The sequence below is a fragment of the Oncorhynchus keta genome, chromosome 10 (assembly GCF_023373465.1).
Source record: "Oncorhynchus keta strain PuntledgeMale-10-30-2019 chromosome 10, Oket_V2, whole genome shotgun sequence".
NCBI classification, from domain to species: Eukaryota; Metazoa; Chordata; class Actinopteri; order Salmoniformes; family Salmonidae; genus Oncorhynchus; species Oncorhynchus keta.
In genome coordinates, this window is record NC_068430.1 from 13,175,049 (window position 1) to 13,196,255 (window position 21,207).

At 43.6% G+C, this 21,207-nt stretch overlaps 1 protein-coding gene across 1 annotated transcript in view; it reads right to left on the bottom strand.

The window, feature by feature from the left end:
* Window positions 1–216: 216 nt before the first annotated feature.
* LOC118389616 (neuron navigator 1-like) overlaps window positions 217–21,207 on the bottom strand; it is a 145,046-nt gene continuing 124,055 nt past the window's right edge. The window contains exons 22-29 of the mRNA XM_052526526.1: window positions 14,079–14,247; window positions 8,510–8,745; window positions 8,164–8,318; window positions 7,971–8,042; window positions 7,570–7,766; window positions 7,144–7,262; window positions 6,727–6,936; window positions 217–6,394 (exon numbers count right to left, since the gene is read on the bottom strand). Of these exons, the coding sequence (XP_052382486.1) occupies window positions 6,305–6,394; window positions 6,727–6,936; window positions 7,144–7,262; window positions 7,570–7,766; window positions 7,971–8,042; window positions 8,164–8,318; window positions 8,510–8,745; window positions 14,079–14,247 (1,248 nt within the window). The 3' untranslated portion in view covers window positions 217–6,304. The remainder of the gene's footprint in view (window positions 6,395–6,726; window positions 6,937–7,143; window positions 7,263–7,569; window positions 7,767–7,970; window positions 8,043–8,163; window positions 8,319–8,509; window positions 8,746–14,078; window positions 14,248–21,207) is intronic.

A 21,207-nucleotide genomic window follows, 5' to 3' on the forward strand; every position in this document is an offset into this window, starting at 1 on the left:
CTTGACTGAATCTTGGATCTTATTATAGGCCTAGGAGGAATAGGGACCCCTATATACAGTTGCCTATGTGATCAGAGGGGTTTAACCTCCGTGTTTTACTCAGTTTCCTTTTTCTGATAAACCAAGCATATAAACACTAATATTCATTACGCATTTGTTTGCATACTTTTTTATGAAGAGCAAGTAAAAATATATTCGCAATTATGAGACAAAACATATATTTTACATTATTTTATTGACTCCGACGAACAGTGATAAGTGTATGGAAATGTTGTTTCAGAAGCATGCCTATATTCCACACAATTCTGGAGGGGTAAAGTTATTCATCTTGTAGTAGGCCTATATGGAGTTTTCTATTCCTGAATGATTGTTGTCGCTTACAGTATGCTGAAGTATTTACAAGGTTTACAATTATGATGTCATGTACAAAATAGATCAATGAGATTTACAAAGGATTCATTAGAAAAAGAAATCTCAAATATCAGCGTATTAAAAAGGAAAAGCTTAATCTATATAGTGAACCCCTAACGATAACGTAATGCTATTACATGTTCTGTTCACACACTCATCTACAACATTTAGAAATCCACCACAATTGCACGTCAATGACATTAGAGACCATTATTACCATTTTTATTTTGAGTCAATAACAAGCTTTGCAAAATAATTATGACTATTCAGCAACCTGTATTGGCCTTCATCAAGTGGAAATACTTCATTTAGAATCAATTCATATTCGTTAAGTTTTTACGAGGAAACTGCTTATATAGAAACATTGATTTATCTTCGATTTCTTGAAAATCTAGTTTTCATTTTGAACTATGAACTTTGTTCTTGGATAATAGTTCAATTGTGCCGAACTGCAATTAGGGCCTAATCCGTTTTGACAAGCTGTAGAACCTCTAGAACCTAGGCTTACACTGTTATATCCCTCTTGACCGACCTATGTTCAAATCCAGATCTTCTGTGTGCCACAAAGGTACAGCCCAGTGATCTAAAGCAGAGGTTCTACCACTTCCAATTCAGTCAAGTGGTGTCTTGTGGGACCAATGATTTCATCACACATATTCTAACAACCTTCACATAGTCTACTCATAACACAAGGCATCCCTTACATTTTTGAAGGTCACATACTCACTCGCTCTCTCTCATAATGCAACACTTGCATCACAATTCACATTAAGGCAGAGTCAAGCATATCTGGTATCACATCATTTGGTCCAACTTACTGCAAGACTGGGGCAATGCAAATCAGAAGTAAACTGTGTCTGTTAGCTTTCAAAACTCATTTAAACTGTTGTTTTCTTTCTTCTGATTGCCAAAACCAGTAAAAGTTGCTGCATAGTCCTGATACACAAGATTGTTATCAAACACACAGCACAGCCACTACAGAGCAACAGCCACAACGACCAGTGAGTGAGATGAAGAACAAACAGAATGGCATTTGTTTCCCTGCATACATAGATACAGGATATACTGTACTATACTTTCATACTCTTCTGAATAGTAAAACAATGCAGTGTTTGTACAATGGCAGATTGGGAGCCTACATGATAGTTTTGTTTAAGTTAATGAGGCTAATTATTTAGATTATAGAAGGTCCACATGGGTCTCATGGTGTCATTGTAAAATGGATAGACCAAAGGGGCATTTTCCCCATGTATGATTCATCACAGAATTCTTTCAATTTGTAAAAATGTGCCAGGTTGACATTTATTGGGTCTTGTCTTTGTGCCAGAACTGAGAGACTTCCACTAGATGGTCCAGCTGCATAGTCAAAATTGGCTACATCATAAAAATTAATGTACAAATAAAAAATACCTTTTGAATTTAATTTATTAAGGTTAGGGTTAGGACATTAGGTTAGTAGTGTGGTTAATGTTAGAGGTTAGGTTAAACATTAGAGTTAATGACTTTGTGGCTGTGATAGCTAGTAACCACTCTGCAGAGCTGCCACCAGAGCAAGATTCATAACAAAAAACACAAACCTGCAATAATGTGACCACACAGAGAAGCAAAAGCCATTTACTTCAAGTCATTAATAGTTTGATGTCATCAGATGGACTTTGGACTCATTAACAGTTTGATGTCATCAGATGAACTTTGGACTCATTAATAGTTTGATGTCATCAGATGGACTTTGGGCTCATTAATAGTTTGATGTCATCAGATGGACTTTGGACTCATTAATAGTTTGATGTCATCAGATGAACTTTGGACTCATTAATAGTTTGATGTCATCAGATGAACTTTGGACTCATTAATAGTTTAATGTCATCAGATGGACTTTGGGTTCATTAATAGTTTGATGTCATCAGATGGACTTTGGGTTCATTAATAGTTTGATGTCATCAGATGAACTTTGGACTCATTAATAGTTTGATGTCATCAGATGAACTTTGGACTCATTAATAGTTTGATGTCATCAGATGGACTTTGGGTTCATTAATAGTTTGATGTCATCAGATGAACTTTGGACTCATTAATAGTTTGATGTCATCAGATGAACTTTGGACTCATTAATAGTTTGATGTCATCAGATGGACTTTGGGTTCATTAATAGTTTGATGTCATCAGATGGACTTTGGGCTCATTAATAGTTTGATGTCATCAGATGGACTTTGGGCTCATTAATAGTTTGATGTCATCAGATGGACTTTGGACTCATTAATAGTTTGATGTCATCAGATGAACTTTGGACTCATTAACAGTTTGATGTCATCAGATGGACTTTTGACTCATTAATAGTTTGATGTCATCAGATGGACTTTGGGTTCATTAATAGTTTGATGTCATCAGATGGACTTTGGACTCATTAATAGTTTGATGTCATCAGATGAACTTTGGACTCATTAATAGTTTGATGTCATCAGATGGACTTTGGGCTCATTAACAGTTTGATGTCATCAGATGGACTTTTGACTCATTAATAGTTTGATGTCATCAGATGGACTTTGGACTCATTAATAGTTTGATGTCATCAGATGGACTTTGGACTCATTAATAGTTTGATGTCATCAGATGGACTTTTGACTCATTAATAGTTTGATGTCATCAGATGGACTTTGGACTCATTAATAGTTTGATGTCATCAGATGAACTTTGGACTCATTAATAGTTTGATGTCATCAGATGGACTTTGGACTCATTAATAGTTTGATGTCATCAGATGGACTTTGGACTCATTAACAGTTTGATGTCATCAGATGGACTTTTGACTCATTAATAGTTTGATGTCATCAGATGAACTTTTGACTCATTAATAGTTTGATGTCATCAGATGAACTTTTGACCCATTAATAGTTTGATGTCATCAGATGAACTTTGGACTCATTAATAGTTTGATGTCATCAGATGGACTTTTGACTCATTAACAGTTTGATGTCATCAGATGGACTTTTGACTCATTAATAGTTTGATGTCATCAGATGAACTTTGGACTCATTAATAGTTTGATGTCATCAGATGAACTTTGGACTCATTAATAGTTTGATGTCATCAGATGAACTTTGGACTCATTAATAGTTTGATGTCATCAGATGGACTTTGGGCTCATTAACAGTTTGATGTCATCAGATGGACTTTGGGCTCATTAATAGTTTGATGTCATCAGATGGACTTTGGGTTCATTAATAGTTTGATGTCATCAGATGAACTTTGGACTCATTAATAGTTTGATGTCATCAGATGAACTTTGGACTCATTAATAGTTTGATGTCATCAGATGGACTTTGGGTTCATTAATAGTTTGATGTCATCAGATGAACTTTGGACTCATTAATAGTTTGATGTCATCAGATGAACTTTGGGTTCATTAATAGTTTGATGTCATCAGATGAACTTTGGACTCATTAACAGTTTGATGTCATCAGATGGACTTTGGGTTCATTAACAGTTTGATGTCATCAGATGGACTTTGGGTTCATTAATAGTACGATGTCATCAGTTTGCCTTTAACTTATTAACAGTTTGATGTCATCAGATGGACTTTGGACTTAGTTTGATGTCATTGATTTGATTAACAGTTTGATGCAAAAGCAAAACAACAAAAAAGTACCATGTTTTAACGTAATCATGGTGGTTTAGTTCCACTTGGCTTAATAATGACCTTTAATAGTTTGCTAAATGTCTTTCTGTTGTGATAACTATTGTACAAAGAAAGCAATTGAACATTCATTTCACAGTTTATATACAGGTGACTTATGATCAAGAGATTATACATTATTAATGTGAAGAGACCAAAACAGAGCCATTCTCCTACATTGTTTCAGCATCAGTCAGTATGGCCAGATGTATCTTTTGAAAACACTAATATAACCCACGCTACTTTACAATTTCATTATTTTCATACGTTTATCTTCCTATATGTATGACTCTGAACTGGGAAATGGCGCTTGATCATTGCTGATGAGCAAATAGATTTTTCATCCATTTTATGCTGTGTCTGAATTGTCATTAACTAAACCGAAGATGAGCAAAGCAATATTACCAGTCAAAAAGTGGACAGCACCATTGGCAGCTACAATAGATGTAAGATTGTTAACCTGTGTCTGATTACAATGGTTTGTGGGGTGCAACAGAGAACTCACCCGTTCACTCACCCATCTTGGTGTAGGTCTAAAAACATGTTTTTGCAAGGAATGAGAGAGTAGCTTTGTAAAACGTCTACATTCAAAAGCACCTAAATGATCTGCAATGTTACATGGCCAACATATTGAGGAAAATATCTACATGTTCATTCTTTTAAGCACTTTTATGCTCTGACCCCTAACCAGACAGTCAATATGCAAGATTACAGTAAAATATTTGGTTCAGCATATAAGATATTTGCACCATGCAACTAGTGTAGATAAAACTGAAATCAATATCTACATAAAGAATTGAGCACAGTAACTATATTGGATAATTGCGTGGAATATATTAGATGATACCTCACCATCTTAAAAATAGAAGTTGAGAAATATCTAAGCTATAAGCAAATAGCAGTTGCTCAAGCATTATTCATACAAAATAACTTTCTTAGTAATACCTGATTTATATGAAAGTAGTACTGTCATGGCCTTATTTCTTCAAAACAGGTAGTTAGATTTGAAATATATGTTCAGTCAAATAAATATAATGTATGCTGCCTGCAACAAACCAATGAACTAGTACCACAGAAGCTGAGATTAGTATGTACTGATTTTCCCTCCTGTTTTAGTAATGAGTGTGACAGCGTTTGTAATTTTGCACAGATTTAGCCGTGAATGATAATGAAAGTTATTAACCATAGGAAATAATTGTGTTTCTGTGTTCTGCTCTGTTCAAACCTATATTTTCTCACTTGACAAAGAAACCCTGATCATCGCCATCTACCCTACCTGCAACATAGTTATCTGTCAAATATAGTTAGATGACATTTAAAATCACCCCGGAACCATGTGACCCCAGAACCATGTGAGGGAGGGACAAGTGAATGTCCTCGCACTCGTCTGCTCTGAGGCGATGGTGATGAAAGCAAAGCACCGCGATTGAATACTGCTGTCCATCTCGAGGTGACCATCAGGAATAGATGTATTAATTAAGGCATTCAGTTTGTTAGAGCACAGAGTCAAAACAGTTCACCTGGTTATGTATAACAGTTGCATATGTCTAAGATTTGGCCTTCAAAGAGTGATAGATAGATATGTATTCAGGACCAGGACACTACACAACCTGACATGCCAACAACATGCCGTCATACTCTTTCCAATAAGCCGAAAACAGGTTTCAAACTGACTTGATTTTACAGACACATTGCAAGCCATGTTGCTGTTGTTGAGCAAAAGCAGATAAGCAAGAATGTGCTTTTTTTGTCTTTTAAATGTGCTGTTGGAAGAATCACCTGCTTAGACCAATGAGAGATGAGGATGAATTTCTAAAGAGTAATACTTATTATCTAGATAATTAGCACCTGTTTCTATTGAGGGCAGAAGTGATAGAGATACGTCTTCTGTGAAGAGAAAGACACTTTATAGTGTGAATATAACCTCTAGTTCAAGAAAAATCGACAGAAATAGAAAATCTAAACATCGCTATATGTCTTTTGGAATGACTTGGCATGATTGAACAAAGTTTCAAAACAACATAACAAAACAGCTTCTCAATCAACCAACCATACGGAGGGTGATTGTTTTTTGCTAAGGTTCAAGATAAGTTAGAAAATTAGCAGAAAACTATATTGGAAAGTTTTTGTTCCTGAATTTTATACACTGAAGTTCACATAGGGGAAAGAAGTAGGGCTATTTGAAGTGCTAGGTTTTGAGTCTACAGATGAAGTTGATGTTCAAAGTGTAGGGAGGCTGGGGTCCATTGTTTCTCTGTCTGGAGATTCAATGTAGTTGGCTGCCTCTTGCAACTTCAACAACATCGCCATCTGAATCAAAAGACAGAGGAGAGAAGGGTCAGGGAAGATGAATCATTTCAACTTAACGCTACACTACGTTCAGTATGGTGACAAAGATACCTTCCAAGCACATTCAGTAATAGAATTGCGACACAGACAAGGCCAGAGAAGGCCTTACAGCAGGGCTGGGAAACAGGCGCCCCACAGTGTGTTTCAGGGTTTAGTTCCAGCCCTGCTCGTGCGGTATTCACCAGACTCAACTAATAATGCTCCTCAAGTGTATTGTTGCTGGACTACAACCAAATCTTTCACACACTGTGGTAGCTCCATGACCACAGTCGCCTACCCCCAGAGTATCTCACCAGAGGGTCCAGGGTGTCCATGGAGCTGGGTGGGGTTTCCTTATTAAGAGGCCTGGCTGAGGCCTCGCTGGGCTGGCCGGGGCCTCCAGAGGTCATGCTGGGGGGAGGCAGGTGGAACAGCTTGGCCTGGTCCTGTTGGGCTGAGGGCCAGGGTAGGGTGCCCCTTACCCACTCCACTGGGTCCTCCCACACTGCCTTCTGACCATGCACCTGTGGCACAAAGCCACAACACCGTCATACTGACCCAACCTCTGTCCTATCCACTTTTTTTCAGGACAAACTTGTAATTCATCTTGCCTGGTCCCAGATCTGGTTGTGCCATTATGTTTGACGTGGCAATGACAATAGGAATTGGCAATACAGCACAGATCTGGGACCAGCCTAATTGATCTACCAGGATAGTAAAACCTGTCTGACCTTAATGCCATCCTTGGCTCCTTCCTGCAGGTAGGGGATAATGGAGAGGTTCCACAGGTCAATGAACCAGGAGCGGAACTCCTCCACAGTCACAGGACAGGACAGGAAGAAGCACGGGCCTAGAGAGACGGAGAGAGAAGAGAGAGAGAGACAGAAAGAGAGAGAGAAACAGAGACAGAGAGAGAGGAAATAAAAGAGAATAAATCATATTAAAGATATTTTTCAATGACCACATCCATTCAAACACAGTCTGTGACTACAGACTACAGACAGATCTCCAATATCTAACTAACTTTAGGCATCACTTGATTTGGATAACATGTAGATTTAGACCTGTAGACCAGCCATAGAGGACTATCCAAATTAAGTGTGACCTACCTTTATATTCCTGTATTATTTCTCCCGTAAAACAAAATGTTTTCCTACCGATGAGGAAGTCAGAGGTGCTGTGTTTCTCCAGGAAGGTGTGCAGGTGGTACCACAGCTTGGGTACCCAGTCCAGCACCCTGAGGAGGTCCTCGTTGGCCAGGCTCCTCTCGTCCTCCGCCTCCATCAACTTCCTATGCAGGTAACGCACCAGGAAGCCATTGGCTGGCTCCACGTTATTGGAGAAGGTCACCATCCTGGGGGTCAGGGGAGTGTCAAAGGTCAGGTCATGCGGTACGTATCCTAAGGCACATTATTTAATGTACTTACATATTAGACGTCCAATATCCCAATTTAAATAACTATAAAAGCATAGATTCATGGCAGGGATATAGCCTTCAATGAGGCGTTTTAAGACTCGGTCAAAACAATAACAAAACATGATTTGTCTGTTCAATTACCTGAAGCTGAGGTGCAGGCCGTGGTTTGGGGTCATCTTCACTGGCTGGTTGGTAGTTCCAATGATGTAAGGACTGAAATAGACACAGAATCATCACAGATCAGACTAGAAACATAAATGTGCCATAAATGTCGCTATAGATGTTTGATAAAAGGTTCCACTTCAGCTTTTGTTCAGTGTGTTAGTCCGCTCACCATTTGTGGTATTTGCAGGTGAGGGCCCCATTGACAAGCTCACTGATGGAAGTGGCATCATGTATATCATCCAGGATAACCACCAATGGGATTTCAGCTGTGCTGGTTTCCCGATCGATCTGATTGGCCAGGTTGGACAGGTAGAGTTGGAGATCCTGTTGAGAGGTATGGGTGCGAAATAAATCATTCTATGGTGTTAAATCACAAACCCAATGACAGTTGACTGTTTTCTAATATTCTCGAGCTGTAAGGTGTACAGGCTTTTGTGCCAGTCCATCAATAACACATCTTATGATTAGTGATAGCCTAAATGATTAGTTCATAATGACCCTGTTCCTGTCCCTACCTTGCATGACTGGCGGTGCATGTTGAAGGTGACCACGATGCCGTCGGTGAGGTCTCGGCCACTGCGGTCCACCAGGTACTCTGACAGGTGGGAAGTGAGGTAGGTCTTGCCGGTGCCGCTGGGCCCAGACAGGATGAGGCGGCGGTGCTTCAGCAGCAGGCTGATGTAGTGCTGGCTCATGGGCTTGGGGATGAGCGTCTCAAACACCAGGCTGTCCACACACTTTTCCTTCAGACCTGCAGGACGTAGAGGTCAAACTTCAAAAGTTTAACATAGTAAAGATTTACCGTCTGTTTAGTTTAAACACACAGTATTAAACAGAACAAACATGGACATTGGCATCCTAACAAATAAAGTGTATGACAACACAGGTACAACAATTGGTTGGGTGTACAACATTCCAAACAGCCCTCCAACCAGCTGCTCACAGAGACCTCACAGAGACATACCGTAATTCAAGAGAAACACCAAAACTATCAAGCAATTTCTCCTAACATTGAGAGAATACACTAAACCGGAGTTTGAGTGTTTGTAGTTAAAACAAGAAGTCCATTCATGTGAATGAAAATGTTCTGCTCAACTATTTACCGCATCATACTTCATGTCACCCTTCATAAACAACTAGGAGTGCAGAAATAATGTTTTGAAAATAACTGTGCCCCTCCTTCTCCTCCTCCCTCATGACTCCGCCTCCTCCTTCATGCCCTCCTCCCCCTCCCTCATTATTTCCCCTCCTCCTCCATTCCTTCTCCCCCTCCATTCCTTCTCCTCCCTCATGCCTTCTCCCCCACCTTAATACATTCTCCTCCCTCATTCCTTCTCCCCCTCCTCCATCCTACAGTGTGACATACCACCCCACATGTATAGGGTATTATGTGTGTGTGGTGTGTGTGTACAAAATGCTTCAGCTGCTTGACACACAAGCTGCAACAGGATATTTCTCTGAACCCCTCCTTCTAGCCCACCCATCCCTACTGCATTCCTTCCTAGCCAGGAGGAACAGACTGCCTACCCCTGCACCTCTACATTGGTTTAAAATCACTAATGGGCTTGGATACATATAGATTGTAGTGGAAGGGATCTATGTACACCACTGTTCTAGGAAAATGTGCTCCAAGAAAACTAATCGCTCCAAGAAAACTAATCGCTCCAAGAAAATCTAATTGCCAAATGCCTGTCTGAGCTTATGTTTTCCTCTGGGTCTCCTGGGGGACGGAGGGAAGCCACACATTCTCTTATTTCAATAATAAGGTAATCTGGAACATGGCGATAAGGGAGAGGTAGGGAGAGCTAGACACCACAAATCAGTCCTAGCCTGGCCTAGGCTGAGACCCCGATGCTAAAGGGTACCAGGGGTCAGAGACAGGGGGGAGATAGAGTTGAGGCGATAACGAAGCAGACAAAATGAATTATGACACTTCACAGCGAAACATCCATCCCACTTGATATTTAACATGACATGTTAGTATTAAACATGACAAGCAGTCCAAATGTCTGGATAGTGTGAGCACCCTGGCCATAAATCATTCTGGATCTTAAGAAAACATCCCTTTCGTCATTGTTCTATGTGGAATGATGTGGATACTGTTTAGTTTCTGAAACAAATGGCATGCTTTGAAAGTGGAATGGGAAACTTCCAAACATAACAGGAGATCAGAAGAGAGTGGACAGAAAATCCAGAGCGGAGATAAGGAGGTGAATGTCCATTAGACCAGATAGACGAACTCAGAACCTAAAACATGTGTTGAAATGACCTGTGGGGTGAACAATAAGTCTGTTGACTGTTTGCTGACCCCAAATGGATCTAAGACAGGCTAGGCACAAGCTGCTATGTATTTTCCGTTCACAAAAAAAATCGTTGCTCAAAGAAAACACACACACACACAAAAAAATAACTTCTACTGTGATAATCAGCTAATAGCACATAAACAAATGGCCTCTCCCTCAGAGGGATATTGTTCCTCACCAGAAACAAACTGCAGATATTATTTTGATCGTCACATTAAATTTAAAGAGTGATAAAGGGCACCCTTTTCTTACCTATCAATGCATAAATAATGTTTTGTTCCCAGAAATATAAACATTGAGTAAATCCATTTGAGGTCAATCACTTTTTGACAGCCTGTCTTTTGATACAAAAAAATACAACCTTACACCACAGGAGGTGAGTGGCATGCCGGTCAGTGGCAGGCCGGTCAGTGGCAGGCCGGTCAGTGGCAGGCCGGTCGGTGGCAGGTCGGTCGGTGGCAGGCCGGTCGGTGGCAGGTCGGTCGGTGGCAGGTCGGTCGGTGGCAGGCCGGTCAGTGGCAGGCCGGTCGGTGGCAGGCCGGTCGGTGGCAGGCCGGTCGGTGGCAGGTCGGTCGGTGGCAGGTCGGTCGGTGGCAGGTCGGTCGGTGGCAGGCCGGTCGGTGGCAGGTCGGTCGGTGGCAGGTCGGTCGGTGGCAGGTCGGTCGGTGGCAGGTCGGTCGGTGGCAGGTCGGTCAGTGGCAGGCCGGTCGGTGGCAGGTCGGTCAGTGGCAGGCCGGTCGGTGGCAGGTCGGTCAGTGGCAGGTCGGTCGGTGGCAGGTCGGTCGGTGGCAGGCCGGTCGGTGGCAGGCCGGTCGGTGGCAGGTCGGTCGGTGGCAGGTCGGTCAGTGGCAGGTCGGTCGGTGGCAGGTCGGTCAGTGGCAGGCCGGTCGGTGGCAGGTCGGTCGGTGGCAGGTCGGTCAGTGGCAGGTCGGTCGGTGGCAGGTCGGTCGGTGGCAGGTCGGTCAGTGGCAGGTCGGTCAGTGGCAGGTCGGTCAGTGGCAGGTCGGTCGGTGGCAGGCCGGTCGGTGGCAGGTCGGTCGGTGGCAGGTCGGTCGGTGGCAGGTCGGTCGGTGGCAGGTCGGTCGGTGGCAGGTCGGTCGGTGGCAGGTCGGTCGGTGGCAGGTCGGTCGGTGGCAGGTCGGGGAGAACGTGCTTGTATTAATGACTGGAGCGGAATAAGTGGAATGGTATCAAATACATCAAATACATGGATTCCAGGTGTTTGATGCCATTCCATTTGCGCCGTTCCAGACTTTATTATGAGCCGTTCTCCTTTCAGCAGCCTCCTGTGCTGTCCATACATGTTTGCCCAAGAAGCCATCAGAAAGACCTGGACCTGAATCCTGAATGCCAAAACTTTCAGGAGATAAAGGTGCTCAAAGTTGACCCATTTTGCATTACCCACCATACCATGAGACATCCTCACTGGAACAGATGAATGGTTGAGTGTGATGTCATTTAAATGACACAGGGTTGTCAAACTACTTTAGAATTTCTTGAAAACATTTGTTTCACATTTTACATCATCTAAGGTTTTTGTCTTGTGCCCATCATTGGTTGAGACACAACATGCTCTTGAATACAGGGTGGGAGTCATTTCAATCAGAGAAATAGAATTCAGCAGCGTTGCAGTTCTTGACACACTGAAATCGGTGCCCCTGGCATCTACTACCATACGCCGTTAAAATGCACTTAAAAATGTAGTCTTGCCCATTCACCCTCTGAATGGTACATATGCACGATCCATGTCTCAATTCTCTCAAAGCTTAAAAATTCTTCTTTAACCTGTCCCCTCACCTTCATCTACACTGATTTATTGTTGATTTAACAGGTAACATTAAAAACAATATGTTTCTTGCCCATGATGTATATATCAGAGTTATTGACCTCACAATAACCCATATTCAACTAACTTACATTGCGGTAATGAAATTTGAGGCAGCAGCCGCGTCACAATCAATCAGAAACGGACAGCTGACGGTGCTGAAAGTAGGCAAATTCGAGTAGCCATAATTCATTTAAACCGTCTTCATTTGAATTAGACTTAACAAGAGGGCTTTATGTTGGAGCCTATTCATTCCTATTGAACAAATAAGAGGTAGACTACCTGTTTGACAGATGAAAGTAGGCTATAGGCTTCTATCTTAGTCAATTCCTCACCCACCATGAACTCTTTAAATAGCCTACTGTACCTCTGTGTCAGTGAAGGGCTGCTAATTTCAAAACAGGACTTGAATTGAGGGGGTATGACTGGATATGCCAAAAAGCACAGAACTACCCATTGTTAGCTTAAGATTTTGAAGTAAATTCAATAGATTTGATTATATAAAGTGATCTAACACAACGCTTTGGTCCGCAGTGATTTATGCTAGAAACAAGCTTTAAAATACCTGGGAAATATGTGACTCCGATACAGAAGTGGTATCATTGTTTTATATCTTTGACATTCAGAAAACATTTACTTTGCTTGGGAAGTAATCTAATTCTGTCACTATCATTTGATTAAGCTATTGACTTTCTGTACAGTACAGTAGATGCTTAAACCCAGACAGCTTTTAGGGAAACACTTGTCATCTTCTCTTGTTGGGTTGAGCCACAGAAGAAGAACGGCCAGCAGAGGAAGCTTACATTTTTCACCGTCGGTCGGCCTAATTTGTCTGGAGTGGAAAGGTAGGCCTGACTTTGGAAAGTACCATGCTCAGATTCCTAATGACGTCTCAGATTTAAATATTTGCAAACAGGGACAGTTTAGTTGCAAACAAGACACACTGATTTACCACTGGAGAAATATGATAAGAAGAACACAGACCTATCTCTCTGTCCATTCTTAGCCTGTAATTTCAGTAATTTGTGTGGTATTAAAAAAGTTCTGCTATTAATTTAAAATGACGTAGAATTGTATGAAATGTTTAAAGGCTATTTTTTCTCGGACTTGCAAATACGATGCTAATTTCATCCAATGCTTTTACGATAAAGGAGATCTTTCCACCCCTACTCTTGCTCACGTTTGTCTGTGAACCCACAACCTTCTGGTCCGCTATCAAAACTCCTGCAATGCTTCCAGGACGAAGAGTTTCTAAAACAGCATATCTAAGGCTCTGGTCTGTCCAAGAGGTGAGACTAAGGATTTTCTCTGCTGTCCACTATGTTTTAATTATTATTTTGAGGGAGGGTAGTCGAGGGTCACTTGTTTTTTTTGTCACAAGTTCAGAGAAGGTAAAATATATTTTGATTTAGGGAGGTCCAATTTTCTCCATGTAACCCTTATCATAAATAATTATTACCACAAAAATGGCTGCCAGTTCACCCAGCATCGAATATCAACTTAAATGGTAATTTCGATTATATTATCTATATTACTATGATTTCAATAGGTTCCCTATGGAGGATTGACAGTGCAATTTAAAACAACAGATATTCCAATTGAAGTCAATATTGTCTGTGGACCTCCTACCATCTTTGTTGTACCATTTGTACCATATATTTGATTACATATATCAGTCAAAACATGACACACACCCTGTATTCAAGAACAACCGATGTCGGGCACAACACCAAAACCTCAGATGGTATAAAACTGACACATTTTATAAAAATGTATTATAAAATAGTTTGACAACCTTGTTTGTAAGCTTTTAATTTATATCAATCTCAACCGTTGGATGTCTCATGGTATGGTTGGGTATGCAAAATAAGTCAACTTTGAGCACTTCTACAATGGTGATTGAATTAAAATGGATTAGGCCATTATTGATAATTGTACCATTATAATCCGGGTTACCTTTGAGTGTAATAGTGACGCCGCTGGGCCCCTTGGATACACAGTGTGAGGGTTGGCTCTCTGGCAACTCTCCTCCCAGCACCCTCCTGATGTGGTTCATACTGTAGCTGTAGATAGAGTCTGTAGACAGGCCCAGGCTGGAGGTGGGGTCCACCTTGGCTATGTACACCTAAGAGGAGGTGAGAGGAGAAAGAGGAGAGAGCGAGAATAGAGGAGAGGTACATTCGTGGTGGTGAGGAACATTAGTGGTGGAGGGGAACATTAGTGGTGGAGGGGAACATTAGTGGTGGAGGGGAACATTAATGGTGGAGGGGAACATTAGTGGTGAAGGGGAACATTAATGGTGGAGGGGAACATTAGTGGTGGAGGGGAACATTAATGGTGAAGGGGAACATTAATGGTGGAGGGGAACATTAGTGGTGGAGGGGAACATTAATGGTGGAGGGGAACATTAGTGGTGGAGGGGAACATTAATGGTGGAGGGGAACATTAGTGGTGAAGGGGAACATTAATGGTGGAGGGGAACATTAGTGATGAAGGGGAACATTAGTGGTGAAGGGGAACATTAGTGGTGAAGGGGAACATTAGTGGTGAAGGGGAACATTAGTGGTGGAGGGGAACATTAATGGTGGAGGGGAACATTAGTGGTGAAGGGGAACATTAATGGTGGAGGGGAACATTAGTGGTGAAGGGGAACATTAATGGTGGGGGGAACATTAGTGGTGAAGGGGAACATTAGTGGTGGAGGGGAACATTAGTGGTGGAGGGGAACATTAGTGGTGGAGGGGAACATTAATGGTGAAGGGGAACATTAGTGGTGAAGGGGGACATTAGTGATGAAGGGGAACATTAGTGGCGGAGGGGAACATTAGTGGTGGAGGGGAACATTAGTGGTGAAGGGGAACATTAATGGTGGGGGGGAACATTAGTGATGAAGGGGAAGATTAGTGGTGGAGGGGAACATTAATGGTGGAGGGGAACATTAGTGGTGAAGGGGAACATTAGTGGTGAAGGGGAACATTAGTGGTGAAGGGGAACATTAGTGGTGAAGGGGAACATTAGTGGTGGAGGGGAACATTAGTGGTGGAGGGGAACATTAATGGTGAAGGGGAACATTAGTGGTGAAGGGGAACATTAGTGATGAAGGGGAACATTAGTGGCGGAGGGGAACATTAGTGGTGGAGGGGAACATTAGTGGTGAAGGGGAACATTAGTGATGGAGGGGAACATTAGTGGTGGAGGGGAACATTAGTGGTGAAGGGGAACATTAGTGGTGGAGGGGAACATTAGTGGTGAAGGGAACATTAGTGGTGGAGGGGAACATTAGTGGTGGAGGGGAACATTAGTGGTGGAGGGGAACATTAGTGATGAAGGGGAACATTAGTGGTGGAGGGGAACATTAATGGTGGAGGGGAACATTAGTGGTGGAGGGGAACATTAATGGTGGAGGGGAACATTAGTGGCGGAGGGGAACATTAATGGTGGAGGGGAACATTAGTGATGAAGGGGAACATTAGTGGTGGAGGGGAACATTAATGGTGGAGGGGAACATTAGTGGTGGAGGGAACATTAATGGTGAAGGGGAACATTAGTGATGGAGGGAACATTAGTGGTGGAGGGGAACATTAATGGTGGAGGGAACATTAGTGATGGAGGGGAACATTAGTGGTGAAGGGGAACATTAGTGATGGAGGGGAACATTAGTGGTGGAGGGGAACATTAATGGTGGAGGGGAACATTAGTGGTGGAGGGGAACATTAATGGTGGAGGGGAACATTAGTGGTGAAGGGGAACATTAGTGATGGAGGGGAACATTAGTGGTGGAGGGGAACATTAGTGGCGGAGGGGAACATTAGTGATGAAGGGGAACATTAGTGGTGAAGGGGAACATTAGTGGTGAAGGGGAACATTAGTGATGAAGGGGAACATTAGTGGTGAAGGGGAACATTAGTGATGAAGGGGAACATTATTGATGAAGGGGAACATTAGTGGTGGAGGGGAACATTAATGGTGGAGGGGAACATTAGTGATGGAGGGGAACATTAGTGGTGAAGGGGAACATTAGTGGTGAAGGGGAACATTAGTGATGAAGGGGAACATTAATGGTGGAGGGGAACATTAGTGGTGGAGGGGAACATTAGTGATGGAGGGGAACATTAGTGGTGGAGGGGAACATTAGTGGTGAAGGGGAACATTAGTGGTGGAGGGGAACATTAGTGGCGGAGGGGAACATTAGTGGTGAAGGGGAACATTAGTGGTGAAGGGGAACATTAGTGGTGAAGGGGAACATTAGTGATGAAGGGGAACATTAGTGGTGAAGGGGGACATTAGTGATGAAGGGGAACATTAGTGATGAAGGGGAACATTAGTGGTGAAGGGGAACATTAGTGGTGGAGGGGAACATTAGTGATGGAGGGGAACATTAGTGGTGAAGGGGAACATTAGTGATGGGGGGGGAACATTAGTGGTGGAGGGGAACATTAATGGTGGAGGGGAACATTAGTGGTGGAGGGGAACATTAATGGTGGAGGGGAACATTAGTGGTGGAGGGGAACATTAGTGGTGAAGGGGAACATTAGTGATGGAGGGGAACATTAGTGGTGGAGGGGAACATTAATGGTGGAGGGGAACATTAGTGGTGGAGGGGAACATTAGTGATGGGGGAACATTAGTGGTGGAGGGAACATTAATGGTGGAGGGGAACATTAGTGGTGGAGGGAACATTAGTGGTGGAGGGGAACATTAGTGGTGGAGGGGAACATTAGTGGTGAAGGGGAACATTAGTGGTGAAGGGGAACATTAGTGATGAAGGGGAACATTAGTGGTGAAGGGGAACATTAGTGGTGAAGGGGAACATTAGTGGCGGAGGGGAACATTAGTGGTGAAGGGGAACATTAGTGGTGAAGGGGAACATTAGTGGTGAAGGGGAACATTAGTGGTGAAGGGGAACATTAGTGGTGGAGGGGAACATTAGTGGTGGAGGGGAACATTAGTGGTGAAGGGGAACATTAGTGGTGAAGGGGAACATTAGTGATGAAGGGGAACATTAGTGGTGAAGGGGAACATTAGTGATGAAGGGGAACATTAGTGGTGAAGGGGAACATTAGTGGTGGAGGGGAACATTAGTGGTGGAGGGGAACATTAGTGGTGAAGGGGAACATTAGTGGTGAAGGGGAACATTAGTGATGAAGGGGAACATTAGTGGTGAAGGGGAACATTAGTGATGGAGGGGAACATTAGTGGTGGAGGGGAACATTAGTGGTGAAGGGGAACATTAGTGATGAAGGGGAACATTAGTGGTGGAGGGGAACATTAATGGTGGAGGGGAACATTAGTGGTGAAAGGGAACATTAGTGGCGGAGGGGAACATTAGTGGTGAAGGGGAACATTAGTGGTGAAGGGGAACATTAGTGGTGAAGGGGAACATTAGTGGTGAAGGGGAACATTAGTGGCGGAGGGGAACATTAGTGGTGAAGGGGAACATTAGTGGTGAAGGGGAACATTAGTGATGAAGGGGAACATTAGTGGTGAAGGGGAACATTAGTGATGGGGGGGGAACATTAGTGGTGGAGGGGAACATTAATGGTGGAGGGGAGGGGAACATTGGAGTGGTGGAGGGGAACATTAGTGGTGAAGGGGAACATTAGTGGTGAAGGGGAACATTAGTGGTGGAGTGATGGGGGGAACATTAGTGGTGGAGGGGAACATTAATGGTGGAGGGAACATTAGTGGTGGAGGGAACATTAGTGGTGGAGGGGAACATTAGCGGAGGGGAACATTAGTGGTGAAGGGGAACATTAGTGGTGAGGGGAACATTAGTGGAGGGGAACATTAGTGGTGGAGGGGAACATTAGTGGTGAAGGGAACATTAGTGGTGAAGGGGAACATTAGTGATGAAGGGAACATTAGTGGTGAAGGGAACATTAGTGATGAAGGGGAACATTAGTGATGGAGGGAACATTAGTGGTGAAGGAACATTAGTGATGAAGGGAACATTAGTGATGAAGGGGAACATTAATGGTGGAGGGGAACATTGGTGGTGGAAGGGGAACATTAGTGGTGAAGGGAAACATTAGGGAACATTAGTGGTGAAGGGAACATTAGTGGTGAAGGGGAACATTAGTGATGGAGGGGAACATTAGTGGTGAAGGGGAACATTAGTGGTGAAGGGGAACATTAGTGATGGAGGGAACATTAGTGGTGGAGGGGAACATTAGTGGTGAAGGGAACATTAGTGGTGGAGGGGAACATTAGTGGTGGAGGGGTGGTGATGAAGGGGAACATTAGTGGTGAAGGGGAACATTAGTGGTGAAGGGGAACATTAGTGATGAAGGGGAACATTAGTGGTGGAGGGGAACATTAGTGGTGGAGGGGAACATTAGTGGTGGAGGGGAACATTAGTGGTGGAGGGGAACATTAGTGGTGGAGGGGAACATTAGTGGTGAAGGGGAACATTAGTGGTGAAGGGGAACATTAGTGGTGAAGGGGAACATTAGTGGTGAAGGGGAACATTAGTGATGAAGGGGAACATTAGTGGTGAAGGGGAACATTAGTGGTGAAGGGGAACATTAGTGATGAAGGGGAACATTAGTGGCGGAGGGGAACATTAGTGGTGGAGGGGAACATTAGTGGTGGAGGGGAACATTAGTGATGGAGGGGAACATTAGTGGTGGAGGGGAACATTAGTGGTGAAGGGGAACATTAGTGGTGAAGGGGAACATTAGTGATGGAGGGGAACATTAGTGGTGGAGGGAACATTAATGGTGGGGGAACATTAGTGATGGAGGGGAACATTAGTGGTGGAGGGAACATTAGTGATGGAGGGAACATTAGTGGTGGAGGGAACATTAATGGTGGAGGGGAACATTAGTGATGGAGGGGAACATTAGTGATGGAGGAACATTAGTGGTGGAGGGAACATTAGTGGTGAAGGGAACATTAGTGGCGGAGGGGAAACATTAGTGGTGAAGGGGAACATTAGTGATGGAGGGAACATTAGTGGAGGGAACATTAATGGTGAAGGGGAACATTAGTGGTGAAGGGGAACATTAGTGATGAAGGGGAACATTAGTGGTGGAGGGGAACATTAGTGGTGGAGGGAACATTAGTGGTGAAGGGGAACATTAGTGATGGAGGGAAACATTAGGGGAACATTAGTGGTGAAGGGGAACATTAGTGATGGAGGGGAACATTAGTGGAGGAGGGGAACATTAATGGTGAAGGGGAACATTAGTGATGGAGGGAACATTAGTGGTGGATGGGAACATTAATGGTGGAGGGGAACATTAGTGATGGAGGGGAACATTAGTGGTGAAGGGGAACATTAGTGATGGAGGAACATTAGTGGTGGGGGAACATTAAGTGGTGGAGGGAACATTAGTGGTGGAGGGGAACATTAATGGTGGAGGGGAACATTAGTGGTGGAGGGAACATTAGTGGGGAGGGAACATTAGTGATGAAGGGGAACATTAGTGGTGAAGGGGAACATTAGTGGTGAAGGGAACATTAGTGATGAAGGGGAACATTAGTGGTGAAGGGGAACATTAGTGATGAAGGGGAACATTAGTGATGAAGGGGAACATTAGTGGTGGAGGGGAACATTAATGGTGGAGGGGAACATTAGTGGTGGAGGGGAACATTAGTGGTGGAGGGGAACATTAATGGTGGAGGGGAACATTAGTGGTGGAGGGGAACATTAGTGGTGAAGGGGAACATTAGTGATGGAGGGGAACATTAGTGGCGGAGGGGAACATTAGTGATGAAGGGGAACATTAGTGGTGAAGGGGAACATTAGTGGTGAAGGGGAACATTAGTGATGAAGGGGAACATTAGTGGTGAAGGGGAACATTAGTGATGAAGGGGAACATTAGTGATGAAGGGGAACATTAGTGGTGGAGGGGAACATTAATGGTGGAGGGGAACATTAGTGGTGGAGGGGAACATTAATGGTGGAGGGGAACATTAATGGTGGAGGGGAACATTAGTGGCGGAGGGGAACATTAGTGGTGAAGGGGAACATTAGTGATGGAGGGAACATTAGTGGTGAAGGGGAACATTAGTGATGGAGGGGAACATTAGTGGTGGAGGAAACATTAATGGTGGAGGGGAACATTAGTGGTGGAGGAACATTAATGGCGGAGGGGAACATTAGTGGTGGAGGGGAACATTAGTGGTGAGGGGAACATTAGTGGTGAAGGGGAACATTAGTGGTGAAGGGGAACATTATGGTGGAGGGAACATTAGTGGTGAAGGGGAACATTAGTGGTGAAGGGAAACATTAGTGGTGGAGGGAACATTAGTGGTGGAGGGGAACATTAAGTGGTGGAGGGGAACATTAGTGGTGGAGGGGAACATTAGTGGCGGAGGGGAAAATTAGTGGTGAAGGGGAACATTAGTGATGAAGGGGACATTAGTGGTGAAGGGGAACATTAGTGGTGAAGGGGAACATTAGTGGCGGAGGGGAACATTAGTGGTGAAGGGGAACATTAGTGGTGAAGGGGAACATTAGTGATGAAGGGGAACATTAGTGGTGGAGGGGAACATTAGTGGTGGAGGGAACATTAGTGGTGGAGGGGAACATTAGTGATGGAGGGGAACATTAGTGGTGGAGGGGAACATTAGTGGTGAAGGGGAACATTAGTGGTGAAGGGGAACATTAGTGGTGAAGGGGAACATTAGTGGTATGAGGGAACATTAGTGATGAAGGGGAACATTAGTGAAGGGGAACATTAGTGGTGAAGGGGAACATTAGTGGTGAAGGGGAACATTAGTGATGAAGGGGAACATTAGTGGCGGAGGGGAACATTAGTGGTGGAGGGGAACATTAGTGGTGGAGGGGAACATTAGTGATGGAGGGGAACATTAGTGGTGGAGGGGAACATTAGTGGTGAAGGGGAACATTAGTGGTGAAGGGGAACATTAGTGATGGAGGGGAACATTAGTGGTGGAGGGGAACATTAGTGGTGGAGGGGAACATTAGTGATGGAGGGGAACATTAGTGGTGGAGGGGAACATTAGTGATGGAGGGGAACATTAGTGGTGGAGGGGAACATTAATGGTGGAGGGGAACATTAGTGATGGAGGGGAACATTAGTGATGGAGGGGAACATTAGTGGTGGAGGGGAACATT